Genomic DNA, 13,410 nt, shown 5'->3' on the forward strand with positions numbered 1-13,410 from the left:
AAGACATAAATATCAAAAGTTCTTTCAGAAAGTTATCCTCAAATTCTTTGATTTACTGTTTGTTGATTGTCTATCTGGTTAAAACTACAGTAGTGTGAGCATTTTTTTGTCCATTAACATTGATTGTAAATGCTCTCTTCCATGTAAGTGAGATGTCACACACTGCTAACAACCACCACAAGAGCTTTGGGAGCGCTGCCAAGTGCTCACAGCAAAATCAGACCTCTGAAGTCATTAGCGAAGTCTTCTCGTCTTGCCCTTCTAGCTATTTAAATGTTATTCTCACCTTTGCTCCATCTTTTACAACCATCCCATGTCTAAATTCCCATCTATGTCCATCTCCATGCCATTAAATCTCAATTAGCCTGTTAGGCTGTGTACTCTTCTCTCTCATGACCCACTGGCTGACTGAATTAGGGCTTTTTGTGTCCAGGCCAGCGTTTCTACTCAGCACTGGCTGCATCCCAATTCTATTCTGAAGCCGGCCATCCCAAAGCCCTAATCGACTTGTGTTGTGGCTCTTAAGCTAGAGAGAAGCAATGAGTAGGGAAGAGTATATGGGAAATAATGTACTCTCTTGGCCTTTAAAACAAGGACTGGTTCATTGACAAGAGCTTAGAGGGAGTAATAAGAAATTAAATGAACATAAAGCTCAGATTTATGGCTAACTGACTAACTGTTTTTTTTTTTAAATTATGATGTAAATATGTGGTAACCTCATCCTCCTCTGCCTCCTCTCCTTCTTCTTCAGCCTTTCGATGTCCAGTTTGGCCCGACGTAACACGTCTGTCATCTCGGCCTCCATGGACATTGGAGAAGGGGAGGAGCCAGGGGGGTGACCTGGGGCAGGGCTGAGACTGGAGGACGGGAACGTGGGACGTGAGGAAAGTCGGGTCGCCTGCCGTCGCAGCGACTCGTTCATGGCCTCGCTCTCAAGGAGCTTGGTTCTGACAGAGGAAGAAGAGAAAACAGAAAAAATTCAGGCCGGCTGCTGTCAGACTGTACAACACCTGCACCACCTGATTGTTGTCGTCTCCTGTTCATGTTCATTGCAATATTTGTTTTCTAGTTTATTCCATTTTATTTTCATTTATACCTTGCAGTTCTTATTTATATCGTGGTCAATTACTTTTGTAATGCTATTTATCTGGTCACTTGCTTTTGTAATGCTATTTATATTATGGTCACTTACTTTTGTAATGCTATTTATATTATGGTCACTTCTTTGCAAGATTACTTACACTATGGTCACTTTACACTACAATACTCTTTATATATTATGCCACACTTATCTTCAGTACTGTACAGTCCTGTTTTTGAAGATTGATTACTTTTTCATGGTCATTGTGTAGTTTAGATATTTTTGTCTGTTTAATTTCTCTGTGTTTATTGTGTCTCTTTTTTGTTTTGGCCTCCTCTACTTTTGTTTATATATCTTGCTGCTGTCACAAGTGAATTTCCCTGTGGTGGGATGAATATATCTAATCTAATAAAAAGCTAATTAAAGCCACTGATTGTAATTTTTTAAAGAAGAAATAACAAATGAAAAGTTAAATTCATAAGAAGCTTTAGAGCTGCTGATATTTCACCTACAGACAGAGCTGCTAGCTCTTCCCCCTTGTTTCCAGACTGTAAGCTCAACTTGGCTAACTGGCTGTCAGCTCCAGCTACATACTGCACTGGCATAAATGAGAGCAGTATAGATAACCTCAGCTCACTCTGCAGCAAGAAAGCACTATATCAGACTCTACTTTTAAAAAACAAGAAATGAACAAAAATCAGGTCACAAAGTTTATAAAGTTACTGCTGTCCCAGTTTCAGGTTTGATTATAGTGTGGTTTCAGTGCAGTGATGGCAGTAAGCAAAGTCATCCTAGAAGCTCTTACCTAAGTTCTTCAACCTCTCGGATGTAGTTCTGGATTAAAGCCCCGATCTCCTCATTGCCTTCACCTACAGTACAGATCAAAAGCAGCGGAGGGTCAGGTCACAGAAAGCAGTCAATGCGATAATAATGCGTCACTGGAAATAATTAATATTAATTAATACTTATGTCACATAGAAATCAATATAAGTATGCTTTAAAAGGGGTTCACGTACTTGACTTGGTCAGCAGAGTGCTGACCTCATTGGCCAGCAGATGTGTTACACGGGTGTTGAGGTGGTCGATGGTCTCCTGCATGGCCTTTACCCTGAGGCGCAGTGTGTCACTTTCTCTCTGCAGCATGGCATTCTCCTGATACAGGTCGCTGAAGCCCTCTGAGCCATCCTCACACGCCACGCGCTTCCCCTGCACAGATATTAAGACAATCAGCATGAACACCACCAAACATTTTAGAGGGAAAAGACACATGTTATGACCAAAAAACCTGAAGAGTGATTCTTGATATGTGATGCTGCAGTCCAACCAAACACAAGGCTATTGTTTGGGCTCTTCAGGCAGCTATTGTTCTGTTCTGAATGATTAACACTGAAAGAATCCTGTTGTTGAAGGCTCGAACACAGAGTCACTATTTAATCCAGTCAGTAGCTCGCAGACATCATTACCTCCACCAATCCAACACCCCATTACTTCCTGACTCCAGTCACATCGCATCTCTTATTACCACATCGAGGTCAGCTCGCAGTCCCTCGTTGTAGCCATGCATTTACTCCCTCTAGTAACTGTAGTAACCCTCAGCATAATAGACTGACAGTGTCACTAAGTGATTGCTCGTTTCTTGTAGCCTCGGCGGTCAAAGCTGGTGGAAAAGTGGAGACTCTTTGCAGACTTTCCTTTCCGATTTCTGAATCTGGCTGCATAATGGCCCCTAGCAGGTAAACCATGTTGCACAGAACGTATACAGAGCTTCTCTCCGCAAGCAAACTCAGCTACAAGATCAATTTATCTCTGCATTACTTTGTAAAATGCTGATGTTGCACTGATTAATCTTCTTCATACTCAGGCACTATAGTAAATGCATAAATGGATGTGTGTGTTCCAGTAAAGATCTTTAATTTGATGGAGTAATCAGCTGCTGCAGGCACGGCCTCTGCTTTTCTTACTCGCCCTCCAATACCACCTCCCCTTACCCCCTATTAGAGTTTCATTTTTTCTTCTTCTTCTCAGTTCCTATTCTCAGTTTCATCCATCATGTCACCCCATTCACCCCTCTCTTATGGCCTCATTGCATCAGTTACACTGACAGCCATGTGTTCGCTCTCTTCTTCAACCTGCCACCTTTCATTCCTCATTATCATTCCCCAACCTCCCCATTCTTTTTTTTTTCCATTTCCACAATCCACAATGTTCCCTGAATTCTTACAAACATCCATCACTCACCGCCTTGTATTCCATCAGTTCCAACTGAAGTCGGGCTATCTCAGCACGCAGGGCGCTGATCTGCTGGCTGGTCTTGTCTTGGTTCACCACCACCTTGTTCTTGATGTTTCGGGCTCGGTTGGCATACTTTAGTGTGTTCAGCGTCTCCATGAAGTCCCGGTCTGACGGACTGACGCAGGCAATCATCACTGTGCGACTGAAGAGGGTTAGGAAAGGAAGAATATGAAGGTTGTAGGCAGCTGTGCATCCAGTATAACAATGTTGAGGTTGAAAAATGAAAATTCCTGCCTGCTCCTACAAGCATAACAGGAGCCCCCATTGCTTAAAAAAAACTACTGTCAATAACTAAACCAGAGCTTTATGGCTGCAACTAACAGTTCATTCAATAGTAATAGTCAATTCATTTGCTATTTTTTCAATTAATCATTTTGTCTATAAAATGTCCGAAAATAGTGAAATTATTATTATATTAAGATTTTTTTTTTGTATTATATATGACATGACATGACACAAAAAGTCACTTTTAAGAGGGTGGAAAAATTACATTTTAGCTGTTTTGCTAAGAAAAATCACTGAAATGTAATCGATTATCAACCACATGTGTAAACTACAAATCCCATGATGCATTAGTGGACTAATTAAACTAATAATTTCAGCTCTACAGACCACTTGCCTTAACAAACAAACTTCCAGATTTTTCCTTCCTTAGGTTATTAATCTTACGCAATGTTCCACAATTATATGGTTTTTATACGATATGAATAATTTTTCTGTATATACACCTATGTGTGTGTGTGTGTGTGTGTGTGTGTGTGTGTACCTGTTGCCTCCCAGTGAGTCCTGTAGCAGACGAGTGAGTTTGGAGTCTCTGTAGGGGACGTGTCCTCCCTTCTTCATCTGGTCTCCTAAAGCACTGATCACATTTCCCAGCGCCAGCTACAAAATACACGCATACAGAAATGTATTACAAACTAGTATTTAAATACAATACTATAGGCAAACAATGGAAGAGCAGGCTTTGACATTTCCTTTGTTTACGTGTTTTCTATCATACCACCCACACATGGACCCACACACACACACACACACACAAACATTACTATTTCTGTCTGTCTCACCAGTCCACAGTTGATAGAGATTCCCTCTCGAGCTCTGTCTCCTGTAGCTCCTGTACGTTTCAGCCTCTCAGAGCCAGCCAGGTCCACAAAGTGGAATTTGGCCATCAGCGTCTCGAACTCCGGCTGGGCGATTGGGCTGGAGTCCACACCGTTCAACTCTCCGTTCTCTGCTCCTCCGTTCTCTGCTCCTCCGTTCTCTGCTCCTCCGTTCTGCAAGTGTGGGTGGAAAAAAAAACAATTGTAAATGAGCATCTTGCTTGAAAATAGCAATTATTTCATCACCTTTAATGCTACAATGACTGTAATACTACATTATTTTTCTTTTGTTTTTTATTAGTTTTTTTCTTATTTTTTGCTCTTCCCAAAATATAGAAATATCCTTTTCCCTCATTCAGTATGTCATTTCCCCTGCCAGTGCCTACCCCACCTTTATACCTTCTTCCTCCTCCAGCTTACCAATTTATACCTAATAGAAAATAGTGGTTGTAATAACAGGCTCACTGAGGACCACTCCACTCCAAACCAAACCTTACCATTTGTGACTGCTGGCACACTCTCATCTGACAGAGGTGGATGGTGAAGATGGCATGTGAACGGGAGCTCTGGGCATTCATCTGAGTGCTGGCTGTTGTGCGGGACAGAGCGCCGAGCTTCAGACACTGCAGCAGCTACAGGGCACACACAGTATTAATGTTTGATTATGAACAAAAAAAAAAAAGACTTCAAAAATGAATGACAACTTTCTTTTTGCTTAAGATTAGACCTCAACACCCATGTCAGTGTATTTTATGACGACAGGAAACCACTGATATGGCTGACTTCAAACATTTCTTTGAGCTTTTTTGAATCTCAAAATGAAAGGATTTTTCTCTTATTATATTCGCCCTCTCTACTCACAAATCTCCACCCAAACCTTGTTTGACATTTTCTTTCCTCCCTCCCACAGGACAGCCCATCTGTCTCTCCTTGTCTCTGTTTCAGTCTGAATTTTTGGAGATGACCTCTACATAATTCAGCCTTTCTTCTCCTTTTTTTCTGCCACCATTGAATGAACACTGAATCTACTCACATCTTTCTTTCTACTCCATCACTGATTTGGGAAGAAACCAAAACAAAGCAGCTTCTCACAGCCAGCATTTACTGTAGCCCCCTCCCCTAAATCACCACCTGCCACCTCTGTTAACCTCTTTGTCTCTGGCTCGTCACATCTCCACTAGCAGACAGTCCTCCTGCCCTCTTGACCCCATCAAATGCTCCTTCTTCCATACTGCCACTGCTGATCTGTTTCCCTTCTGATAACTGTGACTCAGCCCTGGCAATTCCTCAAGAAAGCTACCCTCAAACAGTTTTGCATCAAACCCTACAGAGTTCTATCACTCACACAAAATATCCCCACGGGTTTACGCAGCCTGGCTTAAAGGCAGCATGTTAGAGCCAAGTCTCCTCTTGTTATCCTCGACCTAATTTTTGTTTTTGACAACCGACCACCAGATGGTTCTTGCCAGACTTTTCAGGGTGGAAGGGGATCTTTGGCAGCTTGCATGCTCTGAGTGCATTATTAAATGTATATTTTGTCAAGAATTAAAGCAGAAAATAAGCTTTGAAAAAACTAAGAACATGATTTTTACTATAACTTTATGCACTTGTATGACCCTGAGACAAGAAATGTCGTAGAATATACAGTAATAATAATAGAATAGAAAGTTGTAAAAGAAATGTTAAAATGATGGATGTGGATGATGTACACATACGATACAAACACCAGCACACACATGCACCCACCTCCTCCTCTGACTGCACCAGTCTGGAGGTAACTCCAGTGGTGTAGATGCTCCCACTGGCGTCCTCGTGGATTTTAATGTTGGACTTCCTGCTCCGACTCTCCAGATCTCTGCCCCCGTCAAACAGGTCCAGGATCTCTTCATTGTACAACTGCAATGAAAAGGAGCTGCGGTTTATTTACCAATACTACAACATAATCATTCATCTCAATTATTTAACGTATTCACCCCTTTTCTCACAGCTGTGTTTCTTATTTACACAAAAGGTCAAATGAATGACCAATGAGGGCCAAGGGCCACAGAGGTCGACTGGAAGCTCAGCTGTTCCCACCGACCTACTGCCAAACACACACACACACACGCACACACACGCACACACACACACACACATACACACACATACACATCTGTTTACCATCAACAGAGATAACCTTTTGACCTGAGAATGTGCAGACAACACACTAACAACAGCGAGAAGGACGGGCAGAAAACAGAACAAACCACGTGAAAGCTAGAAAGACAAATGGCTTTGTATCAGAAATGTTATTACAGAATCATTATTAAGGTAATCAGATCATACACACACACACACACCCACGTATACAATTGTCCTCCCCAAAAAGACAAACCCAAATATCTGCCTGCCAGAAACCTTGGGAGGAAATGATTACTTGTCATATTATCTCATTGCTCCTTCATAAGCATCCCTCCCTCGCTCTTATCCATCTTCTCCCCCGCAGTGATGAGCAGTAATGTCAGAGGTAATGGACAACATTAATCAAGACCAACAAAGCACGAGTAGACATTCCTGCCCATCTGTCACTGGGTTGTCACTTCCTGTTTGTAAAAGAGGAGGCTGATTCTCTCGTCTCCCTGTTTTGTCCCATCTGGTTAAAGTTAATATGGACCAACATCCATTAGCACACACACACACGCACGTTCAATCACAAGAAAGAACAACAATACTGCACTGTTAAGATGTGAGATTAAACATGATGTTCTACATCCACAAATATCCTCCAAATACTCATGTGGATATCCAAATATCCACATGAGTACGTCGCTAACCTCGAGGAACTGAGCGGTGACTTTGAACTCAGGTGGCTGGCTGCCGGCCTCCTGGGCACGCATCCTCCGGTTCTGGATTCCCTCAAACAGCTGGTGGACTGCCCGCGGAATGATGCCCTGCTCCTGCTGGCTCAGATTCACATCGAAGCCTGTCCCCATGGTGTAGGTCTTCCCCGAACCCGTCTGAAACACATTTTATCAACCATAATGAGATCTCACTTACTGTCCTCTCCTAAACATCACACATCCTATATCCTATACATCCTTTATGTACGGTAAATATAATATACAAACTGGATATTCAAGTTGCTAGTTGGCACCACATCAGTGTGTCTCAATATGCATTCAATAAGCAATAAACTACTCTTGTTCCTGAGAGCATGGTAGTTGAGTTTTGATTTGAAATGGACACTTCATAAAAGCTATGAAGCTCTATTTTATTAATCAGTCAATAAAAGTCCTTAATATCAAACTTATCATACCTGGCCATAAGCGAACACGGTGGCGTTGTAGCCCTCGAAGCAGCCCTCGATGAGCTTATACACACAGGCCTGGTAGATGTTGTGCTGCTCAGAGTCGATGTCAAAAACAAAGTCATAGGTGAAGGCCTTGTCTTTTCCCAGGAGGACTTGCGGTTCTCCTGGTGTGACCAGCGTGCACACATGGCAGCCTTCTATCTTCTCCTTGGCCATCTGAGGACGAATCCTGAAAGAGGAGAAGAAAAGGAGACAGACGTCAGTGAATGGATAAAATGATTCTATCACCATAGATCAAAAAAAAGTAGAACAGGTGTCATTGCGCAACTCTGCAGACAAGCCGATGCCTTTGTGCACTGTGCTGATCAAGTATGATACATACACTACACACACTCTGCTTTGAGCTTGTGATAAATTCACATATAAACAGTGTAGAGAATATGAGAGTACATTATGAAAGGATAAAGGAAAGACATCCACATCTAAGCCAAGACAGGAAAATAATGATCTCTCTATAACACCACAGCTCTGGGAAGATACATCTAAACTCATTTTCTGCTGTTTCTAAGACGATGGCTTTAAGGACATTTTGAAGCGTTTAAATGAACATGGAACTGGATTACCACTGGAATCTGTTGTGAATGCAAGCTTACTGCATGTTTTGAGCAATGTTCTCTTAAAGAATCTAAATCAACACAGCAAAACCAGATATCATCTTTTTCCCCCCCCTGCATTCTCTTCTTTGTTTGGTTGCTTCATGAATAGTTGATAGGACCACTGAAATTATAAAATATCTCCACTGAGAGGAGCAGAATGTGGTTTAGTGCTCTACACTAAACTACTACATGGTAATTATATAGGAACATATAATAACCCTACATTTTTCTGAGAGCGCAGCAGTGTCTGGCATGTGTCAAACAGGGTAGAGGAGAGTGGAGCAGACTCTGAGGTCTGATTTACAAAAGACAAACAAGACATTCACACAACTTTATAGTGTGGAACTAAACAGAAATCTGTAACAACCCTGAGGACAAAACACATAACATTACTATGCTTGTTGTGCTGTTGAAATAAGTAAAGAGGCATGAAACAGAAAGTCCAGACAGAAACTACTGTCAGTAAGTCGCTGATGTAATTAAATATTTCATTAAATTGTCTGTTAATCCTGCTGCTCAGGACTTCAGGCTTCCCATCCTGACAGGTAGGTTCACTGCAGTTAATTGCTTTCACCTGACATCCCTGTTGTAAAATAATCCCTGATTAGATGAGTCCAAAGGAAAGCAGCCTCTGCGCCTGAACATCTCTGAACTCACTGACAGAATGAGAGCCGAGTATTTAAATTTAGCATCATTTTAACTTGTTTGCCAGGAGTGCAACAGAAAGTCTCGCCAGCCAAGATGGCTGATTAGTGGAGTTGTTAAAGAAGTGACACTTTTTTTTCTTTTGCTTGTGCTGCAGGAATCATGAATTGTGGGGAAAGATCTAAGCTAAATCAGCTAATCAGGTAAATCTAACGTTGCTCTCATAAAACAGGAGATCTGTCCCATCCCGCATTGTTAATCTTGGGCTTTTAAAAGGCAGAATGTGGACACAGTGGGGAGGTAATCACTTTAAGCTGCAGAAAAAAGCCATGAGCCAGCAGTATTGGAGCACTCGGTCCACCTCTCTACATGCTAAACCCCCTGGTTCAATCTTCAGGGGATGCAAATCAACTCCCCCGCACGCTGTGAAAGCACCATCCCTATGGGATGCTGCAACAAAGACGCACAGATACTGTACACAGTCAATAAAAAGCTAGAGAAATCCCCAACCACATGCAGCTGCTGTAGGGATGATCACAAAGACACACACAGAGACTGTAGAAACAAATACAGTACACATAAGGTTTAAAAACGACCTCGTGTACTATCTTTCCTTCACACATGGTTCCTCTTCAGCATGCATAAAGAACCACACCCACCGCTAACACTCACAATAATCCCTTCACCCCACGTTGTTTTATAGTGCTGCAGAAACACACACACACACACACACACACAAAGCTGACAACAGTATTTTCTGGACCTTTTCAGGCCTTGAGGCGACACTGGAGAGGGTCTTCCAGGAAACAATTAAAGACATTAGAAGAGACCAATTCAGCAGCAGCATATTTATCCCGACTACCTTTTTCTGCCACGCAGACAGTGTGACTCACAAAGCAGCTTGCAGACAGATGAGTCCCTTTTATTACTGGAGGTGACCTTCACACTGAGGTTAATGTCTGTAAAACCACAGATCCCAAATGAGTGCTGTTTAAGCCAATTATTAACATAGAGTGGATGCAAGCGAAGAGAAGTGTGTTGGCTCTGCACAAAGGACGATCAGTGTGTGCGTGCGTGTGAGAGAGAGAGAGAGAGAGGGAAAGAGAAAGAGAGAGAGAGAGAGGGAAAGAGAAAGAGAGAGAGAGAGAGGGAGAGAGAGAGAGAGAGCTGCAGCTGTATCGTAAAAGGGTTGGAGGTCATTCTGCTCCACTTTTCTGTTTACACCGTCTTTTGTACACAATATTTATAGGTCAGAAGTGTCAGGTGTAACACTTAACAGCAGACATTTGAAAGAAAGAAAGAAAGAAAGAACATCCCAGCAGTAATACTTTCTGGATTTTAACTTGGCGTCTTTTCTGCAGACAGTAAGCTATTTGTACTTGGCCTCTTCTCACACTGACCACTGACTGCACGCTTGGTCGACAGTTCACCACTTTAGTGCAGAGTCAAATACATCAAATTACTGGAAGAACTGCAATAAGACTTCTGTACAGACATGCATGGTCATCAGGGGATTAAGCCTTCAGTCTTGATTCCATGATTTTTCCTTTAGCTTTAGCTGAACTTTGTGTTTAGTGCTTTTTATATTACTGAAGTCATTTATCAAAATTTGCTGGTTCCAGCTTTTCTCTGTTTTATATCAATGTACGACAGTATTTTTTGGGTGGATGGTGGGTCAGTCAAAACAAAAAATCTACAGACACGAGCTTGGGCTCTGATATTTTATACACTGAATTATTAAATCTAATTTAACCTAAAACAAAAATGCAGAATGAAAATCATTATCTAGATGTAATGTTCTACATGTGGCTGAATTCAAGAAAGTCCTGACAAGAACAGAAACACACACACACACACACAAACAAAGAGACACAAAAACAACAATGACAGTCTGTCAGCGATCCACAGGGAGAAGAAATGTAACGGCTATAAATAATCAATTTACACACACACACACACACACACACACACACACACACCAAGGCTCAGCTGGCTGGATGGACATTTAAGCCAGCTGCACCAACAAAAGATGTGATCCATAACATTGATCGGAACAGCAAACACTCACACACATCCAGCGCACACACACACACACACACCCTCAGACCACACACTCAGTAGAAGACATTTAGCAGCTATAAATAGCCCATAACAACACGATTAAATGTCTGTATGAGAGTGAGGCGTAGAGAGAAACACAGAGAAACAGATTGTTGATCCCTGATGCAGCAAATTAAGGCGTCTGTCTCATCTCATCTTTGCACACTAATAGGAAAATGGTTTAAAAACCCTGAGGACTAAACAGAGTCCCTGAAAGAAGCAACACACACATATTCACACACACACAGACACACACACACACCCCTGAGTTCCTCTGAGTTTGGTACTTTTTTATGAATGTACAGGTACAAATATGGTATCCACATGTATCTGCATTTATTACCCCCATCTTGTCAGTAGCTATAAACCTAGTTCTGTCACACTCTCTCACACACACACACACACACACACACACACACACACACACACGAGTCAAAAACTAATTATCCACAGGCTCTGAGGGAATTCATTTATTATAATAATTATCAAACCCAATAGGGATAATTACAACCAGACTAAAAAAAAAATACAAACAAACAAACATGCACACACACAGCACAGTCACCGTATTAAACCCTGACAGCAGGAAAAATCTTTGATGCGTGACTTGTGAGTAAAACAATCTGCAGCCTGAGGATGCGGCAGACATCTCACAACACAGTCCTTAAGACCTCTCTAACATTTAAGACCTCCATCATCGGATTCCTGCCTTTGAAACCGTAAAATTCTTCAAATTCCTCCTTCAAGGTGTGACAAAACAAAATATGAATCTCTCCAGATTCAGCTCTACAGATTTACAGTATGATTTACCATCTGGAATGAAAAGAAATTCTATAGCACTGTATCCTGTCCTCTGACATGTGGAAACACTTAGCAGGGAGTCCTAAAGCTGCCATTAAGTTCCACAGGGGCTCCATAATTCACACATCCAGCTCACATCACAAAACATACTATGAGAGTATATGGAAATGCTGATGCCTCGGTGATAGATCGGTTCCAGACTGGCCTCAGTGAGCAGGACGAGGCCCCGGTGCCACTGCAACAGAAGTGCCATGTTATGTCTAGATGGGGTTATGATGGTATCATGTTTGTGTTGCGAGCACAAGTAGTGGAGGCTTATGGGTGAAAAATATGGGCTTGAAGAAAAGAGCAGACGGAAGGTCAGCAAAAATAGCAAATGTGTTGTTTGTGTGCATGGCTGGGTATTAAACCCCATAATGCTGAAATGTGTCTGCAGCATTAATATCATATCATACAGTGTTGCATGCTGGTACTGAATGTGTGGTTCTATTTCAGCCAGAAAAGTCCTGGTCTGGTTTAGGAAATCTTGAAATGTTGCTAATTTTAATGTTTCTATGTAGTCTGTGTATGTCTGCTTGTGTTAAGACAATCATACATATGCATTGGCCGTCCAGTTAATAGGGCAAGCACCCCGTGTACAAAAGCTTAGTCCTTGCCGCAGTGGCCCAAGGTTCAATTCCTTTGTTTCATGTCATTACTCCATTTTCCTGTCATTCTCCAGCTGTCACTTTCAAAGGTTCAAAAACCTTCAAAATATTTTTAAAAATGCATTAAAAGATTGTGGTATATTTAATAAGAGAAAAGGGAAAATATGTTTATCTTCTTCGAAAAATAGTTTGAAAAAATCATTAAAATTGTACTATTTTGCTTATTACATCCTCATATTTTGACAAAAAATCATAACCTTTTTAGAAAAAGTCAGAATTTTCTGAAAAAGTCACAATATTTCAAGACAAATTTGTCATTTTAAGAGTAAAAAGTTTTCATATTTTTGGGGGAAAAGTCATAAGAGAAAAACATAATTCATAATTCTGATTTGAAAGAATCAAACTTTGATAAATATGTAGGCATGCACTGTACACGTTATTTTACAGGGTTTTTTTGTACAGGTTATTTTAAAGGGCTGTGCTGTGCACAAAAGCCATTCCCAATATGAAAGAACTATTTTATTCGTACCACAATATTTTCACTATGGACACAGTCGGGCACACTATGAATGCTAACAGAAATAGAGACTCTTAGTCTAGTGTCCAGTTTTTTGTTTTTCTTCTTCAGCTGGACCGCTTCAGGAGGGTCCAGTTTCCTTGGGAACTGCACACACTGCTTAGGGACTCCTAATGTGCAATGACAGCATATGTTTGTGTTTACACCATTAAAATATAATGGTGTTCTGGTGGTGTGCGAATTACAGACCACAAAACTCTAATACCCGATCATACGCCAATT

General features: G+C 41.4%; 1 protein-coding gene across 5 annotated transcripts in view; it reads right to left on the bottom strand.

Moving 5' to 3' along the window:
• kif21b (kinesin family member 21B) overlaps positions 1-13,410 on the bottom strand; it is a 55,096-nt gene that overhangs the window by 24,661 nt on the left and 17,025 nt on the right. For all 5 annotated transcript variants that reach the window (XM_019264865.2, XM_019264866.2, XM_019264867.2 and 2 more), the window contains exons 2-11: positions 7,769-7,991; positions 7,287-7,469; positions 6,220-6,369; positions 4,971-5,105; positions 4,438-4,647; positions 4,140-4,255; positions 3,320-3,515; positions 2,098-2,287; positions 1,887-1,950; positions 717-947 (exon numbers count right to left, since the gene is read on the bottom strand). In XM_019264865.2, the coding sequence (XP_019120410.2) occupies positions 717-947; positions 1,887-1,950; positions 2,098-2,287; positions 3,320-3,515; positions 4,140-4,255; positions 4,438-4,647; positions 4,971-5,105; positions 6,220-6,369; positions 7,287-7,469; positions 7,769-7,991 (1,698 nt within the window). The remainder of the gene's footprint in view (positions 1-716; positions 948-1,886; positions 1,951-2,097; positions 2,288-3,319; positions 3,516-4,139; positions 4,256-4,437; positions 4,648-4,970; positions 5,106-6,219; positions 6,370-7,286; positions 7,470-7,768; positions 7,992-13,410) is intronic.

The sequence above is a fragment of the Larimichthys crocea genome, chromosome VI (genome assembly GCF_000972845.2).
Source record: "Larimichthys crocea isolate SSNF chromosome VI, L_crocea_2.0, whole genome shotgun sequence".
NCBI classification, from domain to species: domain Eukaryota; kingdom Metazoa; phylum Chordata; class Actinopteri; family Sciaenidae; genus Larimichthys; species Larimichthys crocea.